We start from the raw sequence: 23058 nt of genomic DNA on the forward strand, positions 1-23058 counted from the left end.
GCGCCCAAGGTCCACTCCGGCACCTAGGGAGAGGCACGATACAACCGCCAGCACCTCTGATTTGTCAGGGAGCAGGCCGTAGTGGGTCTCCGGGCAGATGTCTCCGTCGTCCCCGAGTCTCATGCCACCGCCGCCATTTTAGGGTCTGCGACTTCTCGCCTGGGTCCAACTTTCAAAGTCGAAATACTGCTGTGGAATGGCTCGGCGTCTTCCTCCGTGGGCACCGGACCCTCCGCAGTACCTTCCAGTACCGGATGATATCGATTACATCGGGGTCCGATCAGATTTTCAGGATATTTTCCGGGATCGGGCACGGAGCTCCGAGCTCACGCTGCCTACCTCCTCGGCATCCAAGCCACGCCCCCTTGGGGCACGGTCTTGATGCACCCGAGGGAAGTAGCAATTAAATCACGCTTAAGGTTCATCCAATATAATGTCCTTCACAGAACCTACTTTGATAGAGCCAGACTATATAGAATGGGGAGGGCGACCGACCCATGCTGCCTGCGCTGTGGGCATGAAGAGGGGGACTTCTTCCACATTCTCTGGTCCTGCTCGAGCATACAAGTCTTTTGGGGGGAGGTCATAAGAGAGCTGGGAGAGGTGTTAGAAAATACCCTGCAGACTGACCCTAAATTGGTCCTCCTTAGCATGACGAATGACGTAGACTTGTCACGTCCACAGTAGATTTTCCTGGTGCTGGCCCTGGTGGTCGCTAAGAGGGATGTGGCCAGGAGATGGGGGGCTCCAGAGCTACCCCAGCTGGAGGAATGGCGGAGGGGTATGGACCTATATATGGCTGCTGAAAGAGTCACATATAAGGCGAAGGGGTGCCCTATAAAGTTTAATATAGTATGGGGCAAGTGGCGTTGATACCATGGACTAGATGGTGGACTCTGAACTGAGCGGAAGGTGCTGGCCCCTGGTCGCAACGGACGGGTTTAAAGGTGAAGCACTACAGAACTGTCCTCCAATAGTTTAGGGTGGGAGAGAAGATGGTAATGAGGACTTCAGATGATTGTGTTGGGGGTGTATGGGTGGTGGGGGAGGGCGGGGGCTTGAAGGGAGGGATATGATGAGTAATAACGACATACTGGTTCTGTGGCTGCACAATGAAAAAGTTAATAAAAATTATTTTAAAAAAATAAAATAAATTCTAGTACATTCGGAAAATACCTGTAAGTCAATAGACTGTCGTATGCAAGACAATAACAATGATGGCAATGGATAAACTCTTACATGTAGTCTGCTACTATGAACCGGTAAAACAAGCACACAAGATCCAAGGTGACATTCACGGAGAGGCATAGGCCAGATCAGCGGGCGGGCACCACCACAGATGCTGTTGAGCTAGAGAGATAAGGGGTGCAACAATTCTAGAGATTCACAGTAGGTCTGGGTGAGATAATAGATATGCTGTAAGCGGGGCCAAGCAAATTATTTCTACTATCAGACTTTAACATGAGGTGGAATTACTGGCTAATGGTGTCCACGCTGAATGGCGGAAGATACACAGTATTCTGCTTTGTGTGTCAGAAGACATGAAAGAGCTGCTACTGCATCTTATGCTAAAAGAAGTGATTCAACTTAATGCAGCCAAAGAATCGGAAATTGCAATGCATCCTAAAACTATTTTTTAATAAGAAAATACACTGCTGGTGCTTTCACCAAAAGAATTTCTACCTCTTTGTGGAAGACGTGACGTTTACATCCTCTCACTACAAAGGTAATGCTATGGACGTGATGAATGTCTCGTACTAAGCTCTGAAATGGTTAACATGCATAAAGAAACACTAACAAAAGGATAATATTAACAAGAACAACGCAGGAAGAAAATAGTTCCAAATACAACAAAAATACAGCACAACCAATGCAAAAATGCATCAGTGAGATATAGGTTTCAACTGCAAGATAATACAATACAATACCACGGAATGCAACAACCCAGAAGGAATATTGAGAACAGCCAAAAAAGGCAGCCAATGAAGGAGCTTTTAATTAATGGAAAGGTATTGGGGCCCTTAACAGGACCACAAAAAAGGCTAAAGTAAAAGTCATACGGAGAATGTACAAACGATAATATGGTGACAATGAAAGTTAGGAAAAAGCTACAAGCAGATGGTAGACAAACAGCAGACAAAGAAATGTTATGTATATTTAAAATTGACATTTCTCAACCATATGTGACTCTAGAAAGCAGACCACACACATAACGTGTGTCTTATTCTGTTGCCTTCTTCCCACAGATGGGGCATTTCACAGAAAGGCAAAGCTTTCTTGTAGGAGGCTGGCTTAGTATATGGTGCACACTTATTGAAGTACTACTTCTTGCACTAATACAGGCAAACCTTATGGTGAGTTTAGTGGTCTTTGATAACCATAGAAAGCTCTCAAAGTGGTAGCTGTGGAATGCAGCCTTCAGGCTTATCTTGAAGGAGTGTTAAACAGCTTGTTTTACCAGTTTAAATCTTATAGTGCAAGTTAAATGAAAAAGAAACAGTGTTTAAATAAAAATACTTCTATTTATTATACATTTCACTAACACATTGGTATACCTCCTACCCGGATATATATCAACACAATACACAAGAATACTTCAATTGCAATCAGGTAAGTAGCACAAAATACAGTGGTCTCCAGGGGGCGACCAAACCATATACTAAGAATGTGGAATGTGAGTTGCAAAGGAGAACAGGACTTGGACCAGAAGACCCAGAGGAGCTGGGGACACAAGGAACCACCCGAGGTAAGTACTCAGGAACCCCACGGCGGCTGTGTGCAGAGTTGAAACACAGCCACGTGCCCAATGGAAGTCTATGGAGAAGTCTGGTTGCCATTTTGAAGAAAAACCCCAAAGAATTCCCTTGGAGGACGGAAGCTTAGAGTCATCCACTCAAGGTTAACTAAACCAGGGAAGCCAAGTGCATAGGGATGAAGAGACATCGGAAACCTCTGTAGACAATGGAAGACTTAAAAGAGATGCCTCTGGAGAAGACGAGGAAGGAGTCCGGTTGAATCCAAGGGTGGATTCTGGAAGTGAAGAACCTGCAAGCAGTGGAGACAGAATCTATGCTACTCAACGTGACCAGGAGTTGTAGACACAATGCTCACCGATGTCTGAAGGTTCTGTAGAGTCGACAGTGACCTTGCTGCTGCAGCTGTGACGACCAGGTGACGCTGAGGAAGACCAGGAGCCGTACACGAGCTGTCGCACATCGGAGATTGGTGACTAGGTGGTCAGTGTAAGGCAGGAGCACCAACAAGCCTTGGTAGCCGCAACTGGCGTGGAAAACGAATAATGAGTAATGCTGGGACAAGCAAGGTCCAAAGGACTCAGAAACAGCAGGAGAGTCGGAGCTGGCCCGAGCAAGCAGGGTAGCACACTGAAGCAGTAAAAGACACTCAGGAGGACCCACAGGTTAGAGGCACAGGAGTCGGAAGACTACTTCGAGCAGTCACCAAGGATGAAGGTGCACAGTACAGAGGACGTGGTGCAGACACTGATCTTGGAGGGAAAAGATGCTGGAGCTTCCTGTAGGCCCAAAAACTCTGGAGTGCAGAGCAAACAATCCTTGGCAACGGCAAGTATGCATGGTGCACAACGGTTCGATCCCAGCGGTTCAAACGAAGGATACTGAGAGGACAGGTCAGGCCTCGAGGGAGTTGCTGATTCACCATCTGTGTTGCTGAGCCTCGGGAAGTACATAAGGCGACAGGAGCAACAGACTGATCAGATTTGCTGCAGTGCCTGCAGATGCAGGGGAATGATTCCTTCACTCCAAGGGAGATTACTTTAGGTGTCCTTGATACCCACCGGTCTGTTGATGATCCTGGAAGAAGAACAGACCCAGATGATGAAGAAGACTTGCAGAACATGGAGACCAGGAGCAGCAGGAATCTTCCTTGGTGCAGTCTTGGTTCCAGTCGAAGTCCAAGTGTCCAGACAGTCGAAGAGCGACGTACTTTCAGGCTAGAGTCTTGTCCTAAGATGAATCTAAGGTACCACCCCACAGGCATGACCTTAAGTACCCTAACGAAAGGGTTGGGACACCTCAGGGGTCCCTCCTAGAGGAGGGGCTCTGTAGAGGGCAGAATAAACTCCCATGTCCTTAGTCCAGTTCCCCGTCAAGAGTGGGAGCCAAGGGCTCCATGAACTGGCTCAAACTTGAGTATGCAAGGAGGGCACCGAATGCGCCCTTCAAAGCAGTCTGGTGGTGCTGGCAAGCGCCCCCACCCCAGTCCAATACACTAAGTCCTGTCTGGGAGGTGGTCACACCTCCCTGTGACAGGAAACCTGCTGTTCTACCTTCCCCAAGCTCATGCTCAGCTGCAGCAGCTGCAGCATGAGCTTGGGGTCTGTGGCTGCAGCAGCGCTAGGTTGCTGGCAGAACCTGAAAGGCTGTTACTGAGAGTACAGGGGGTACCCGAAGGGAGCCCCCCAGTACACTGGATCATACTTCCAACACTGGAATCGGTGCGGATGTATCATTTCAACATGTTGATACCAAACATTACCGGGTTCAGTGCAGCAACTATATAGTTAGACATCTTGTAATGACTGATGCGCACTATATGTATTCTATTGGCTGACGGAACTTATACAGCCTTGAGAATCGACTAAGGGGTTTGTAGTGTTGTCCTGCAAGAGCACCCTCACACTTATAACCAAGCAACCTTCCCTCAGGACTGAAGAGCCTGCCATAGGGGTGACTTATATGTTTAAAGTGCAGTGGCCTCAGATATAAGGAAACTTATCTGTAGTGAGAGGTGTAAGCACCAACCCACACAGGCTGCAGCCCATGGGAGAGCCCTGGTGTACCTATACCCTGGGTCCCTTAATACCGTTTACTAGGGACTTTCAAGGGTACTCCAGTAGTCAATTGTGGAGGTCCCAAAGTACTTCCCATGATAAATTTAGGGAAGGACGCACAGTGACACCAGGCAAAAAGTGGGGGTAACCATGCTAGAAGGATCCTACCGTCCTACAATTCTCTACCGAATTAATTTCAGCAGTTGCTTAAACAAATGCAGGACATTCCTGTGTCTAGAAAATCTAGTTCGTGGAAAAAGCTTAGCAACAACTTTTTCAGTCATGAAAGGGGATTAGTGCAGAGTAGATCTTGTACAAAAGAGACTGAAAATAGAACTGAAGAAACTGTCACTGCAGGACACGATACAGTACCAGAGCTGTTGGCTAACTTAAAGGTGCAGTATCAACTTTCAGCTATACTGAGTTATTGCACATGAGCTATATTTTCTGTTCTTTATTCCTTTCAAATTGAATCATTGGTTATTCTCAGTCAACTACTGTTTCACAAGTGCAACTGCATATCCTATTTGGCATTTATTAACATTAAAAAAATAAAGGAAATTTGAAAAAAACATCCTTAATTTTGTTGGGTTATATTTTTACATTTAAAATGTCTTTTCATAAATTAATACTATCAAGTGTTTCAAAGACGATCAGATCAGGCAGATGGAAATGTTACAGAACACAAACATTTGAATAAGACAGGTCGAGAGTAAATATCTTCATTACCTGAAAGGCAGAAAACCACCAATAGTCATGTGCACAAGAGTAGACTTGTACCACGGTTGGCGAGGGATTTCACGGGCTATGTTCTTGGTGCGGCAAGGAGCATCAAAGCTGCCGCCACTGTTTTTGCCAAAGATGCCACCGATGACTGTGAGGGGGAAGCCGACAAGGATCCAGATAGTGAACAGGAGCAAGATGGTGGTGGCAGGCAGAGCCTGGGTTGACCCGTTCGCCCAATGTACAGAGTTCACTACGCTCCATGTCAAGAAGAAAGGCACTAAAGAGAAGAAAAAATATCTGTTATAACATTAAAAACATCATAGGGTCTGATGTAGGAACCTCAGTGCTCCTCAAGCGGAAACGTCATAATACTGTTGTACCCAAGACGAGGGACCTTATGCAGGGTTAGGGCTTGAAAGGATTGAAAAATCTAGTAGGGTGCTTAGAGATACTTGCCTTTGAAGCACTGAAGTCACAAGCAAGCATTGACTTTATGCATGAAAAAGGACGGGCGAGAGGCGTCGCTTTAGATGTCACAAGCACTAAGAAAGACTGCTGAAGCATGCAGAATAAAGATACATAGCTTTAATACTGGTTGTGCTGCCGGAGGTTGCTTTTAAATGCACATGCTTTGTCAACTTCCACCAGCTAAGCACTCAATCTGTGGCAGTAATCTAACTTCTTGTGGTGTAGAACAGAATGTAAATGTAAATGTCATGGTACTTATAGAGCGCACGGTCACCAGACGGTCACCTTGCGGTGTCGCCTATTCGGCTTCCTGGCGCTGATACTCATACCGCTGTGGAACCCCTCCTGGCTTTCCCTGTGAAGTGTCCACTCCTGGGCACCCACAGGGTGAAGCCAGGCATCCTTAGCGCTGTTGGGGCCGGTGTGGAGGCTAAGCAAGCTATTGCCCAGAGTTGCAGCATGGGGCCTATGATTAGAATAGGCACCGAGGTGAGAATTAACAGGTCCGAAGAAATTGAGCCAGAGACCCCGCCTAGGCGGGAATCGAGCCCTGGTCCCTGGCCAGAACTCTGCATCAGGGCCTGTTGCTCAAACCATTGAGCCACACTTCACCAGAATGCACTGTGGCATCCTTGAGCACAACAGATTTCTTCATAAGGAGACTGGGGTAAACAGGAACGATCATGTGTTGACTTAGATAATGCATAAAAACTAGTGTTCAAAAAGTCAATAGCTTATAGGGCATAAAAACTAGTGTTACAAGTCAGTAATTGATTCGACTACATTATTTAGACACATCTTCAATACTTTCCAAATAGTATGTCACTAGGGAGATGGGTTGACTTTAAAAAATTTTTTTTTTCCGTTAGATTAGGTTTTTACAGCACATCTCGGCAAACCAATGCGTATGAGAACAAAAACGTTGGGAGGTTGAATTAAGGGAGTAAACCGCAGTAATAAGAAGACATAGCGAAGGAACAGTTAGTAGCAATATAATATCAATAATAGCATCAACATATCCACCAAAGGAAATGACCCTCCATGGAAAAGGGTTAGGGAGGCCACAGGAGTGAAAAACACAATATAGAAGTAATCGAGCCAGATCACTCTCTCCCAATAACCCATCATGCACAGTCTCAAGGATCCCCCACTCACAACGGGGAAGAAGCAGAGCAAAGGAGTAACGAGGGATGAAGGCCATTAGGGAGTTTCATCCGGGGCAAGACTCCGCGTTCCAGCATCCAATGCTGGCAGGGAGCCTTTAGAAGGGGAACCAGCCACAAGCAACCAGCCCCCAGCCCCCTTGATCCATTCGCAGGCATGCTAACAAGTTGGTGTTCCATGCAGGAAATCACAATACTTTCATAACCCACCCTCCCTGAGCCGCCTCCCTACCCTTTCGCAGTGGTACGGTGGGTTGACTTAAAGCAGGTTAACGTTAGTAGGTTCATTTATGCCAGTTAAATCCATCTGAGCACCCTATCTTGCATTAAGGTCCAAAGTAAAATGATTTAGCAATGTGTGGGAATAGCACTATATGCTAGTCTGAGTAAGTGGAATGTTATGGCTGAGTGCAGCTGCCTTTCTACTTGAGAGGTGTCTCTTTGCACAGTTGACAATTGCACATGTTAAAGCAAGTTCTGCTTATAGGGTCCCCACTGAAGAGCAGCTCTTTTGTGTTGCTGGTTTTTAATTGTGAAAAAAATGGCGATGTTTAATTGAGGATTGTTAGGCCAGTGCTCTGAAACCTGCGGAGCAAGATCATATTTTGTGACAGGTGTCATTATGTTCCCTGGCCATACAGCCACCATGTGCTATTGCAAGCTCAATGAACTACCAAGTACCCCCTTTTAAGCTTTTAATTTCATAGAGCAGGAAAGTTCAACAATTAAATCTTACTCTTTGAGGGCGACGTGAAGTTGAACATTTTCTTTACTTCAGGTTTCATTAAGTTTACGAAACAAAGACAGTCAATAGATACAAAAACCCATTGTTCATTTCCTCAAGAAGTGGCTATAGATCATACAATATTTTGAGTATGTCAGGGGCGTAACAAAGGCCCCGTGGTGCGGGGGGCCCTGTGCTACAGGGATCCCTCCTCAGCGGAGGGGGCCCGCTCTCATAAATTAAATGATGCCGTGCCTACGCCCGCCGGCCTCTTAATTAATAATATGGCTGGCGCCCACGACCGGGCCCGGCCTCTGAGGCTGTTCATAATTAAATAGTGCATGCGCGGTAGCGCGCACACAGTTATTTCCGGCCGCGTTTGCGCCGTATTCATGGTGGGGCTGGTGTCGGTGACCTGTGACCACACGTGACTTGTGGTATCCCATCCCAGGACACAGCCAGAGACAGGCCTCTGTTGCTAACTTGCTCGCCTGCTTGGCCCGCCAGCTATTTGTCTGGTTCGGCCTCCCCCTGTTGGATCTCCCATGTCAACCTGCTAGAGGGGGGTTTCCGGCGGCAGCTGAAAATGTGGAAACCTTTTCCCTCTTTATATCTAGAGGCCCTGCTGGTTGCCGTCTGTTGGACACTCCGTATAGGTGTGGCCGATGTGAGCAGAGAGGTGAGGGGGCATGGGTTCAGACTCTGCTGTGCTGCCCGCGGCACAGAGCAGGGAGGGGAGCGGCGTTTTTGTTGGGGGCAGAGACGGGGGGGATCATAAGTGTGTGTGGAATACGGTGAAAAGGGCAGGTAAAAGGAGGGCAGGAAGCCTGTAAAGCTGTCTGTCGAGAAGAAAGAAGACTCTCAAACATAGGTTCCAGTTGTAGATTTATTTCCAGAAGTTGATAGACAGCTTAACAACCACTTATGTCTGGCAGATAGCTCAGTCAGACTTCAACTGATTACCCACGAACACGGAGCAATAGAACAGACAATAACATTCTACATTGTACAGCCTACAGCCTACATACAACATAATAAGAATACCACACACCTCCCCCCTTTTGAGAAAAAAAAACGAAAAAAAAACCTAATATCTAACTATCTTTCATTTTCATAGGAGCATGTTTAATACGTGTACTCCTCCTTACATCAATTTCCTGTTTGTCATAATGCACAACAGAATCCGAAGACCTTTGTACAGAGTCTGCAAAACTTTGTTCAATAAAAGAATCATCATTATTAAAATTCCCTGTATCAATACAAGAATCATTTACCACTTTTGTATTGATACTAGTATTAACAGGAATATGTTGAGTATTTTGCAAAGTATCAAAATTATCCATGAAGTTTTGAACATCTTCCCCATCAAGTGTATGAGGTTCCAACTTTTTGAATTGAAAACTGACTTGTCAGACCTGACAATAGATACACGTCTAAAATTCCATATTTTACCTCCTTAAACTCAAACTGCTTTACTAAATGCTTCTATCACTCTCAGTGGGTCAGACCATTTAGCCCATCTGTTTGAAGTGGAACCACCCAATTTCACACGTACAAAATCACCAATCCGAACTTTATGACCAACAGCCCTCTGTTTATTAGATTTCTTACACATTTTATCCTGATACTTTTTAACACGTTCCCTTACCTTGTTAAAATTCAAACTAGACATATTAGATTCATTAGATTTCAACCACCATGGCAACAATTTGGAACCTGCTTTCCGACCTCTTAACAACTCAAACGGGGAACATCCTGTGACGGAATTTGGAGATGTGCGATAAGTTAGTAGGGTAGCACGTAATGCTTTTTTCCAATCCAAACCACTCTTCACAGCCAATTGAATAGCTTCTTTAATAACCCTATTAAAGCGCTCAACTTGACCATTGGCCTGTGGGTTATAATTTGAGACTCTCTTGTGGATAATGCCTTGTTCTTTGAAGAACAATTCAATTTCTCTGCTAATAAATTGTGTCCCATTGTCAGAAATTATTTCAGAAGGTAAGCCTTCGCGACTAAACACGTTGTTGAGAAAATCTATTACCTGAAAAGAAGTAATTTTTTCTACAATCTTATTTCAGGCCATTTCGAGAAATAGTCAATTCAGAACCAAACCGTAAACTTCTTTAGAATTAGAAATAATTTAAAGTCCAATTATATCAATTCCTAATTCCCTCCATGGACCCTGCGCACCTTCAATAGGAGAAACCTGCACGGACAATGGTTTAACAGATTTGTCACTATTTGAACATGGAATGCATTCTCTGACCCATCTATCAACCATGGTGTCAATGCAAGGCCACCAATAAAACTCATGTAAACGCCTCTTAGTAGTGGACATCCCCATATGACCCTCATGGGCAATCTTAATTAGATCTTTCCTGACACTGAAGAAGGAACAATTTTGTCCCCTCTAGTAATAATGTTATGTGAACACAAGTTCATCCTTGATTTAAAAAAATGAACTAATGTCACCAGTTAATTTCCTCTCCTCTGGCCAGCCATTTTTAAATAGTTCTCAACAGAACACAAGATATCATCATCATACATAGCCCTCTTCCATGCTTCCTCTGAAATCACTTCAACATTACATCCATTAATGTCCTGCATGGTATATGCTACATCACATTCTTCAATATACTCATCATCCTGTTGAGGTAACAATAACCTGGACATACAATCTTCGTGTACATTTAATCTACCAGTAATGTAATCTACACTACACTGATATTCTTGTAGTTTCGCTACTAATCTACCCAAACGAGCAGTCAAAACTCTACCGCCTCCTGCAGCTAGCATGTTCACTAAAGGTTTATGATCTGTCCTGAGTAGGAATTTAGGGCCCCATAAAAACTGGCGAAAGTGTGGTGCAGCCCAAGTGCATGCCAACAATTCATTCTCAATCGTAGAGTAATTATATTCAGCACCTCGTAAAGTTCTAGACGCATAGGATACAATACTTTCTTCACCAGCATTTTGTTGTAAAAGGATCGCACCTAAACCTGTGTATCTAGCATCCACGGCTACAATACATTCTTTTCCTACATCAAAAGGTTTCAAGAATGGAGCAGAACAAATTTCTTTAACTCATCAAATTGTTTTTGTTGTTCATCATCCCACAAAAACTTAGCATTTTTTTTAAGTAACAATCGTAATGAAGACACTTTGGATGCATAGTTCGGAACAAATTTGCTGAAATATTCTGTCAAACCTAAAAAAGAAAATAACTGTTCTTTATTAGTCGGAGTAGGTGCTTTAGAAATACTGGAAATATGACCAGATTTTGGTTTAATAACTTCACTAGATATTTCATGCCCCAAATATTCAACTCTGTCCTGTCTGAATGTACATTTTGAAAATTTGAGTGGTAAACCTTTAGACTGTATATTGTTCAGAACTGCTTTCAAATTGTTATGTTCTGCAACATCATTCCCATAAACTAAAATATCATCCTGAAAGGCGATAGCTCCTCTACAACCTTCAAGCATTTCTTTCATTAACCGTTGAAAAACTGATGCAGCGCTGGCAAGACCAAATGGCATACGCAAATAACGATACATGCCCTTTGGTGTTATATAGGCTGTTACATTCTTTGACTCGTTACGCAACACTACTTGATAAGCGCTTGCAAGATCCAAAGTAGAAAAAACACAAGCCCCTGACAAAGTGGAAATAAGTTCATTAATTTTTGGTAAAGGATGTCTGTCAGCCCAGATCTCTTTATTCAGACTGCAAAGGTCCACACACAAGCGGAGCTCGCCATTGCTTTTAAGTGAAAGAATAATTGGAGAAGCCCAAGGAGAGGATTCAATGGGCTCAATGTTAGTTCTTACTAGATCATTTAGCATGTCTTTTAACTTATCACGATATGCCAAAGGCACATTCCTAACTCTATGCCGAACAAGCATTGCATTTTCCTTAAGTATAATTTTATGTTTAAATTGAGCATATTCCCCTAACTTTTCTTCAAAAACTTTAGGAAATAACTTTTTAATGTCCGAAACAAAATCATAATTTTGAGAAGATACAATATAAACTGGTGGTGAAGCATTTGGATCCAATTTTATTCCCATTTCTTTTTGATGAGGCCATCCCAGAATGGACTCCCCCTTGCGAGCTATATATACTTTCGCTCTAGTAGATCTACCTTTCAAATTGAGCTCAGCCCAAAAAAATCCTACCAAATCAATTTTATGCAACAGATGACATAGCCCCTCTGAAACTGTTCAAACCCCGGCCAGCACACAAACAAGAAGTGTGGTTCTCAGAACATCTAAGAATGCTAAAACAAGCCGCCAGAAAACTGGAAAAGAGGTGGAGATTATCCCACAAGTCGAATGATAAGAACCGCTACTGGGACTCTCTGTCCATTTATCATAAAGCCATCCGTACAGCACGCAAAACGCACACCACGTCCCAAATTACAGCTGCAGGAAATTACCCTAGGGTTTTGTACCAAATCCTACAGTCATTCGTCAAACCAGTAGCGTGTGAAAGCTCTGAGTCAGCATCGCAACAGTTATGCGATGAAATCTCCCAGTTCTTCACCAAGAAAATAGACACGATTTATGAGAAAATAATTAACTCTAACATGGCAACTAGTATAGACTCTTCACTCCCTCAGACTAATGATGAACTAAATCAGATCACACACACTCTGGACTTCTTCCCCCCCATCACTTCAGAGGAGGTATCATCGCTATCCACACAGATTAAGAGTGGAAGCCCGGATGACACGATTCCAGCCAGAATAATGCCCACTCTTACTGAAGAATTATGCCCTGTGATTCAGAGGCTCGGGAATCTCCCACTAAGCTCAGGTGACTTCCCCAGGGAATGGAAACGGGCGCTGGTAAGACCAATCAGGAAAAACACTGCCATACTTTGGACCGAACTAGCCAATCTTAGGCCCATTTTCCTGCTATCATTCTTTGGGAAATTGACCGAAAAACATATTAACCATCATCTGTCTAACTACATTGAACTTGCTGGCGGCCTGGACTATTCTCAATCAGGGTTCAGGCCAAAGCACAGCACGGAGTCCACCCTTTTGTCAGTCACGGACGACCTGCATATGTATCAGGACAAAGGCTACGCCTTGATCCTGGTACTACTAGATCTGTCGGCAGCGTTCGACACCGTGTCACATACCATCTTAACTGACCGGTTGGCTAACATTGGACTAAAGAACAAAGCCCTCGCCTGGCTAAGGAGCTTCCTATCCAATCGCACCCAGAGTGTCATCATGGGTGCATATCGCTCAGAGGAGGTAGAGTTTTCGAAAGGGGTGCCACAGAGCTCCTGTTTGAGCCCAACTCATTTCAACATCTACGTGGCACCCCTGGCAAGAGTGATGTGCACGTATGGTTTCATCCCAGTGTCATATGCGGATGACACACAGCTCCTCTTCCCTTTCAAAACTCTCTCCACTGAAGTAAAAAGCTCCTTCTCAGCAGGCAAGAAGGCTGTAGCACAATGGATGTCCTCCAACTGCCTCCAGTGCAATGTCAGCAAAAGAGAAGTCATGTTGTTCGGGGAGGCCAAAATGCTGTGAACTCCTGATTGGTGGCCACAAGACCTGGGAGCAGTTCCTGAACCCAAACAGGTCGTTAAAAATCTAGGGATATGTCTAGATCAAGAACTATCGCTGAAACAGCACAGCAACTATGTCGTAGGCTCTTGCTTCCACATTATCAGCCTGTTGCGCAAAGTTTTCCCCCTGCTCCCAGACTCCTTCAGGAGAACTCTGGTACAGGCTATTGTGCTAAGTCGGATCGACTATTGTAATGGCCTATTACTTTCTGCAAATAAGGGTGTGCTAGCTAAGCTCCAAGTAATCCAGAACACGGCAGCCCGCCTAGTCCTGAATGTCCCCCCCAGAACGGCATCTAAACCTCTTCTGGAACAACTGCATTGGCTCTCAATCCGGCAGAGAACGAAGTTTAAAATATGCTGTTTAATACATAAAAGACTAAACGGACAAGGGTCCGTCTACCTGGAAAATAAATTCACTCCATATGTTCCGACCCGATCTCTCAGATCCAGCGACCACCTTCTCCTGGTGGCACCCCGTGCCAGAAAGGCCAGGCACGGTGGCAAAGCTCTATCTGTAACGGGACCTTCACTGTGGAACAAACTCCCTTTGTCTCTCAGACAATGCTCAGAGCATCTAAAATTTAGAAAGCAGCTCAAAACCCTGCTGTTCAGAAATCAGATCTAGATCCAGCTGATGTCATTTTTGCTCTGTCTTTGTTTTCTGGCTCCTAAGCGCAGAGATACTCCAATGGGAGTCGATTCAAGCGCTCTACAAACCTGCAAATAAAATAAATAAATAAATAAATAAATAAATAAATAAATGCCTAGAATAACTACCTGGTTTGATGTCAGGACTTAAATAATCCCTATTCGGCCACAGTTTCTCAAAAACATCTTTGCCAATTATTGAATACCAGGCACAAGAATCCACCATCATTGAAACATCTTTACCATCAATATTTATAGTGCATGAAGGAAAACATTTACAATTGGTTGTTGAAACGCAAGAGATGCAATTGAATTCACTAAATTCTTCAGCTATCCCTTCATCATCTAGAGCAATACAATTTACCTTTTGTGGAGAACGGCAAATTTTACCAAAATGGCCACTCTTCTTGCATTTTACACAAATCTTATTTAACGCTGGACAATTCTTAAAATTCCCAACATGGTCAAAACTGCCACACCTATAGCATAATATAAAGGTACGTCTATTGCCCAGTCTATTATCTCTCATGACACCATCCTTTTTATTAGGATACATCGTCTTCCTTTGAACTACCTGACCTTTAACAACAGATACTTCTGGTACAGAATCTTGTATTTTTACCGTTAGGTTTTGACCTCTAATTTCACTTACACATTTCTCTGATTGTTCTATTCCCTTAGCAATATTACCTACAGCTTTAAGAGAAGTCTCAGTTCCTAACCATAACGTTTCTTGAATTTTCTTACTTTTCGTTTTCATCAGTATTTGGTCCCTTAAAACCTGTTCATAGTTGATAGTATCGAATGCACAGGACCCAGCTAGAGCACGCAAAGCTGATATATAATTTTCAATTGATTCATCGTCTTTTTGTGCCCTTGAATAAAATTTAAATTGTTCCATCACTGTGTTAATATTTTTCCAAATCTAATGTTTAATTGTTTTACTGCAATTTCAAAAACATCAGATTCATCAGAATCTTCCAAAGGAGGTAATTCTGAGAGTTATTGGATACCCTGACCCCCTAGAGACAGGCGTAATACATCAAATTTCATTTTGGAAGAACATCCATCTTCTTCCAGTACATCAACATATGCTAGAAACATAGGATACCATAAGTTCCATTCCATTTTTGGTTCCCCAGCTGTCGGTAAAAAATGAGGAGGAACTATTATATTAGACATGGTGAAGACAAAATAATAAATATCTATATACACAGTTAAAAAACTATAATATTTTAAAATCTGCACACTAGTAGAAACAGATTCTAAAACACAATGTATATATATGAGACAATAAATTAGAGATACTGTGAAAATATGGTATTCAATTCACAGCAATGAAGAAAAAAAAAATGATACAATATAATCTTGAGTTCAATTGTTAATAAGCGTGTACATCGCTGTAGTAAATGTTGCCAATCAGCGTGCACAAAGTTGTGATGAAAAGCGTGTGCATCGCTGTATATGCAATTGCTGAACCGTTTGTTTAAATTCACGATGTGAAACAAATAACCCGATCCAAGATGGCCGAAAACGTGACACAGAGTGATGTCAGACCCACAATGCAATTTATTCCCAGAATGCTCAGTAGTGTGACGCAGGAAGACCTCTGGAAACGCGCAACCAAGCAACCAGCAGAAACGCTCCACGCTCCACACTCCAAGGTGAAAGTTCGAAGAACAGCCGTTAGGTAAAAATTATGTACTTTTTAAATTCTAAGTCTTGTAATACCAAATATCATCAATCTGGCCACAATAAACTGCAATCAAATATAAACTACTGCAGGTGCTATCACGTGAACTGTAATTAAACTGCCGCAGTAGCAATCAAAATCAGCATTAAGTGCCCACACCACAATTACTCAATACATATTTTTAAAGGGTAAGAAACCGATTTATTGTCGCTTCCGTAGACAACGTTACTTTGTGTCCATTAATTTGTATCTTATTTCATATTTTAGAAAAAGTCATGACAGAAAAAAGGACAATACATTCAAATATTTACAAGACTAAATAAACTTTGTACAAACATTAAAGGCAAAAATTATTATTTACACATTAGAAAACATTTTGACATCAAGCATTACAAAAAATAGTGATAGTTTTGTCACAAACAACAGTTTTTACAAACAATTAATGAGAGAAACTAAAGTTGGGGGGAAGAATAGAAGTGACTCAATAACTTATAAACGTTTTAATACTGGACCAGCCGGTCCTAGTATTTCTAAAAAGTGATGATTTACTTCTCCCAAACAACACTGCTGACGCGTTTTAAGACAAGGCGAAAAGTCACTGGTCTGTCATCAGGGCTGTATATCTCTTGTATCTGCAAGATGCAAAGACATTGTTTTACTTAACCTAGCATGTGGATTCCTTATTTCCAATCAGTAGCTACAAGGCGTTCTGCGCTACATACCAATTTTATTAGAAGGAGGACTTCAGAAAGGGTCTTGTGGTGGTCCTTTTGATAATTAATGTGGCCCGGCAGAGATGCCTAAAGAGATTTTGTAAAGTATGTTTAGGTTGCAATATTTGTACGTTAGTTTCGCTAGTTATAAGAACAGATCAAAAGTAGAAGGGGGAGAAAGGAGTACCTTATTCTTCAAGAACTGCCGGATTACGGCGGAATCAATTATGCGGCGTAACCATCAAAGTTGGATCTGCATTGTGGGGGAGATTGGCGTTATTAGCGGTGCAGCGTGAAACCAGTGTGTCACGTTAGATAAAATCAGACAAGGTGACCTACCTTCATTCGTTTTCGTATTCTCAGAGAGAAGGGGTGTCACTGTCAGCGCCCTAATGGAAAACAAGAAGCGACCGTAGCGATATATTCAAGCTTAAGGAGGCGCAGGTTGAACGCATATTATAGCAGGATAGGTGATAACCTGCTACTCGGCCACTGCTCGGTACTGTCGGGGTCTTCTTTCTCTCAGTAAAGATGGCCGCCGCTATTTCCTATTTGTTTTATGCGCAAAACTGAGCTGGTGCATTCTGGGACTTGTGGTCCTCTAGCTTTCATTCGCCTAGAAAAAGTGACCAGAATGCGCGCAAATAAATGTCCTGCTTCTGGACATTAACATCGTGAAATTAATGTCTGATGAAAGGTGAATGGTGCTTATCCCCAGGTAGCTTAGAGCTGTTGTGGATATTAAAATAACATGTGGATCTAGCAGCCTATAATTATTTCAACATTCAAAGGGCATCTCAAGGCCAAGGACAAATTTTATTATCAGTGTCATGAAATAGATCACAAAGACCACAGGGCAAACCAGGGATGTCCAACCGATGCAAGTCAGGACAGGGGGGGTCCCTTGAATTTAGTTATATATGCACTATCTCAGACAGATTATTCAGGCCAGTCTGTGCGTTATTAAATTTTAAGATCAGATAGGCCTCTTTCTATAACAGAACGCGCTCGACGTCATGGCATTTGGACTTAGAATTCATGGTGTATAGTACAGACCATTTGAAATCTTGTTTGTTGTGACCTTTTTCGCAAAAGTGCTCAACCATTGGAGCAGACATAACTTGTCTCTTGATACGTGATTGGTGCTGGCTGATTCTTTGATTCACTTGTTGGCTAGTTTTTCCAATATAAATCAATGGGCAAGGACATACTACCATATACACAACGTTCTTGGTTCTGCAATTAGAGAATTCTTTGTGTCTCCACTTGATAGTTTGATGGACGAACTCATCGCCTTCTATTGTGCTAGGACAAGCGACACAGTTGCCACACTTGTGGTGGCCCTCAATCGGCTTGAGATTCCATTGCGCCAATAAGTCGCTTTTAGGCTTGGGGATGACTATGTCAGCCCGAATGAGTTCCTGGCCAATACTACGATTCTTTCTGTAGGCAAAAATGGGTTTGGGGAACGGACATTTCAACCCCTCCAGAAGATGTCAGTTCTTAAGCACAGCCTGTCGTAGTTTGTGTGTGTCTGGGCAGAAGGTTGTGATGCACACAAGTTTGTTCAGGGGTGTGCGCCGTTTGCTTTGTAACAGGCATTCCCTGGGCGTATATTTAGCGTGCTTGAGAGAATGTTTGAGGAGCTTCCTAGGGTACCCCGCTCTTGCATATCACTACAAAAAACTTGTGCGTGACGCTCGTAGTCATGTATATCAGAGCAATTGCGCCTAATTCTTAATAATTGCCAATAGGGTAAATTTGCTTTTAGACTGTGAGGGTGTGCACTCCTGTGGTGTAAAATGGTGTTCCTGTCGGTGTCTTTCTTAAACAACGATGTTACCAACCGTCTGTCTTCACACCTTAGCACAATGTCCAAAAAGGTCATGCGGCTAGAACTATTCTCTATTGAAAATTTTATGTCTCTGTGCCTGGTGTTAAGCCATCCGTGGAAGGCCATTAAGTCGGTCTGGCTCCCCTGCCACAGGAACCAGACGTTGTCTATGTACCGGTACCACTGTATGATTTGGTGTCTGAAAGGGTTGTTCATGTCCACAAACTTTTCTTCATACTGCGCCATGAAGAGCACCGCCATTTCTGGGGCATAAGGACATCCCATGGCAGTGCCCTTCACTTGCATGTAGAACTGGCCATTGAAGGTAAAATAGTTTCTCTTCAGTGCTATTGCTGCCAGCTCTAAAATAAAGGCAGTGGGAACCTGATGTGGTCTTTCTCTTAGGTCCAGATATAGCTGCATAACCTCTAGGGCTTCTTCCTGGGGGATTTGGGTATACAAGGACGTGACGTCCATTGTAACCATGATTTGTGTTTGCGGATCAAAGCTGGTGCCTTCGACTTTGTTCAAAAAGTCGGTTGTGTCACGCAAATAAGATTTGACCTGACACAAGAACGGCTTTAGAAAAAAATCTACATATTGGGCTATCGGCTCCAAACAGGAATCACAGCCCGACACGATTGGGCGTCCGGGGGGCTCTAGCAGGTTCTTATGTATCTTCGGAAGAAGATAAAGGACAGGGTTCCTAGGGCATTTCTTAGAGAGATAATCGTACTCCTTGTTGCCTAGGAAACCACTTTCTTTACCAAAGTCCAAAACTTTCGCAATTTGGCCCTGAATATCCTTTGTAGGATCCTCTGTTAGTGCACAGTACCAGGTCGGGTTGTTCACTTGCTTCTCACCCTCTGCCAGATACATAGGACGGGGCCAGATGACTATCGCCCCGCCCTTGTCGGCTGGCTTGATCACTATTGAAGGATCATTCTTGAGCGAACCGATTATGTCTCTCTGATGTTTACTCATATTTTGTTGAGTGAAGGTCTTGGCTTTCTCCATCTTGGTAATGGAAGACAGCAATACCTGTTCAAAGGCTTGGACCTGCTTTGGAATATTAGTATAAGGGACAAAATTAGATTTGTTCCTCAGGCCAGTAGTTTCTGCACTTGAAATTGATGGAGTGTTGGCGAAATACGCCTAAGCGTGGAAGGGTATACTCAGATGTGAGTCCCTTGCTCATTGCACCATCAGGATTCAAGCAAGCCGGGCCGACGACGGCTGAAATGCCAGAAACCGGTCCCCGGAAGCTTGTTTCCTTCCCAGTGTAAGAATTGGCTTGGTAGTTTGGTTTGCCCTGTTCCCATCAAGCACTGGGACAGGAACAGACTAATTTGCATATAGCCAGGTTCTGAGCTGGGATGGTGCAGTGAGCTAAAAAACGGTGTTGGATCTAGCCTTGATCTCTTGACTGGGTGAGAGTATTCTGCTTAATTCAGAGACTCTGTCTATCACCACCCCCTGTTGTTAAATATTTTGTCCACCCTAAGTGTGGAAGGGTATACTAAGATGTGAGTCCCTTGCTCATTGCACCATCAGGATTCAAGCAAGCCGGGCCGACGACGGCTGAAATGCCAGAAACCGGTCCCCGGAAGCTTGTTTCCTTCCCAGTGTAAGAATTGGCTTGGTAGTTTGGTTTGCCCTGTTCCCATCATGCACTGGGACAGGAACAGACTAATTTGCATATAGCCAGGTTCTGAGCTGGGATGGTGCAGTGAGCTAAAAAGCGGTGTTGGATCTAGCCCTGATCTCTTGACTGGGTGAGAGTATTCTGCTTAATTCAGAGACTCTGTCCATCACCACCCCCTGTTGTTAAATGTGCTTAAGAACTGGCATCTTTTGGAGGGGTTGAACTGTCCGTTCCCCAAACCCATTTTTGCCTACAGAAAGAATCGTAGTATTGGCCAGGAACTCATTCGGGCTGACAGTCATCCCCAAGCCTAAAAGCGACTTATTGGCGCAATGGAATCTCAAGCCGATTGAGGGCCACCACAAGTGTGGCAACTGTGTCGCATGTCCTAGCACAATAGAAGGCGATGAGTTCGTCCATCGAACTATCAAGTGGAGACACAAAGAATTCTCGAATTGCACAAACAAGAACGTTGTGTATGTGGTATTATGTCCTTGCCCATTGATTTGTATTGGAAAAACTAGCCAACAAGTGAATCAAAGAATCAGCCAGCACCGATCACGGATCAAGAGACAAGTTATGTCTGCTCCAATGGTTTAGCACTTTTGCGAAAAAGGTCACAACAAACAAGATTTCAAATGGTCTGTACTGTACACCATGAATTCTAAGTCCAAATGCCATGACGTCGAGCGCGTTCTGTTACAGAAGGAGGCCTATCTGATCTTAAAATTTAATAGCGCACTGAGTGGCCTGAATAATCTGTCTGAGATAGTGCATATATAACTAAATTCAAGGGACCCCCCCCCCCCCCCCCCCTGTCCTGACTTGCATCGGTTGACATCCCTGGTTTGCCCTGGGGTCTTTGTGATCTATTTCATGACACTGATAATAAAATTTGTCCTTGGCCTTGAGATGCCCTTTGAATGTTGAAATAATTATAGGCTGCTAGATCCACATGTTATTTTAATAACCACAACAGCTCTAAGCTACCTGGGGATAAGCACCATTCACCTTTCATCAGACATTAATTTCACGATGTTAATGTCCAGAGGCAGGACATTTCTTTGCACGCATTCCGGTCACTTTTTCAAGCCGAATGAAAGGTAGAGGACCACAAGTCCCAGAATGCACCAGCTCAGTTTTGCGCATAAAATAAACAGGAAATAGCGGCGGCCATCTTTACTGAGAGAAAGAAGACCCCGACAGTACCGAGCAGTGGCTGAGTAGCAGGTAATCACCTATCCTGCTATAATATGCGTTCAACCTGCGCCTCCTTAAGCTTGAATATATTGCTAAGGTCGCGTCTTGTTTTCCATTAGGACGGTGACAGTGACACCCCTTCTCTCTGAGAATACGAAAACGAATGAAGGTAGGTCACCTTGTTTGATTTTATCTAACGTGACACACTGGTTTCACGCTGCACCGCTAATAACGCCAATCTCCCCCACAATGCACATCCAACTTTGATGGTTACGCCGCATAATTGATTCTGCCGTAATCCGGCAGTTCTTGAAGAATAAGGTACTCCTTTCCCCCCTTCTACTTTTGATCTGTTCTTATAACTAGCGAAAAGAACGGACAAATATTGCAACCTAAGCATACTTTACAAAATCTCTTTAGGTATCTCTGCCGGGCCACATTAATTATCAAAAGGACCACCACAAGACCCTTTCTGAAGTCCTCCTTCGAATAAAATTGGTATATTGCGCAGAACGCCTTGTAGCTACTGATTGGAAATAAGGAATCCACATGCTAGGTTAAGTAAAACAATGTCTTTGCATCTTGCAGATACAAGAGATATACAGCCCTGATGACAGACCAGTGACTTTACGCCTGGTCTTAAAACGCGTCAGCAGTGTTGTTTGGGAGAAATAAATCATCACTTTTTAGAAATACTAGGACCGGCTGGTCCAGTATTAAAACGTTTATAAGTTATTGAGTCACTGATATTCTTTCCCCCAACTTTAGTTTCTCTCATTAATTGTTTGTAAAAACTGTTGTTTGTGACAAAACTATCACTATTTTTTGTAATGCTGGATGTCAAAATGTTTTCTAATGTGTAAATAATAATTTTTGTCTTTAATGTTTGTACAAAGTTTATTTAGTCTTGTGAATATTTGAATGTATTGTCCTTTTTTCTGTCATGACTTTTTCTAAAATTTGAAATAAGATACAAATTAATGGACACAAAGGAACGTTGTCTAGGGAAGAGACAATAAATCGGTTTCTTACCCTTTAAAAATGTGTATTGAGTAATTGTGCTGTGGGCACTTTGTACTGATTGTGATTTATATAGGGTCTAGCCCCCACCACATAAAGGACCTAACCCCTGTTGTTCACAAGCAGTAGCAATCAAGGCAATCAAAACAAATTCCAAAACTTTATAAGAGATAGTTAAATAATTTAAGTAAAAATAATTCTCAGCCGCTGGTGCAATCAAGACACTACATGTAAAACAGCCGCTGGTGCTTTCACGCACAATTTCTCAGTCAAAATGTGAAATAAGAGAATACCTCACATCCAGCGAAGTGAACGCGGTCTTCAAACTTCAAGAATATTACTCCCACTTGTCGCCAATATGTCGAGAAGAAAGAAGACTCTCAAACATAGGTTCCAGTTGTAGATTTATTTCCAGGCGTTGATAGACAGCTTAACAACAACTTATGTCTGGCAGCTAGCTCAGTCAGACTTCAACTGATTCCCCACGAACACGGAGCAATATAACAGACAATAACATTCTACATTCTACTGCCTACAGCCTACATACAACATAATAAGAATACCACACTGTCCTAAGTATACTTCAAGAATTCTCCTGGTCTTGTTTCCATCTCACAATGCTTGCAGCATCTTCAAGGGCTTCCGTATTAAATGCAAAAACCAGCCTACTTGTGTGATCAGCGAAAAACCCCACGAGACAACCAACCATATCATGTGCATTTCAAAGGTAAGGTGAAAAGGAAGGGATTCCTACTCTGATGCGCAACATCCCACCACCATCTTGGCCCTGGGGTTTGTTAGACGATAGCTATTCAGAGA

The 23058-nt window shown here is 43.3% G+C and overlaps 1 protein-coding gene across 2 annotated transcripts in view; it reads right to left on the bottom strand.

Annotated features, from left to right (window-relative positions):
* TM9SF1 (transmembrane 9 superfamily member 1) overlaps positions 1-23058 on the bottom strand; it is a 281183-nt gene that overhangs the window by 50219 nt on the left and 207906 nt on the right. For both annotated transcript variants that reach the window (XM_086923727.1, XM_086923726.1), the window contains exon 5: positions 5540-5813. In XM_086923727.1, coding sequence (XP_086779853.1) covers positions 5540-5813 — 274 coding nt within the window. The remainder of the gene's footprint in view (positions 1-5539; positions 5814-23058) is intronic.

Source organism: Lissotriton vulgaris, chromosome 5 (assembly GCF_964263255.1).
Source record: "Lissotriton vulgaris chromosome 5, aLisVul1.2, whole genome shotgun sequence".
Lineage (NCBI taxonomy): Eukaryota > Metazoa > Chordata > Amphibia > Caudata > Salamandridae > Lissotriton > Lissotriton vulgaris.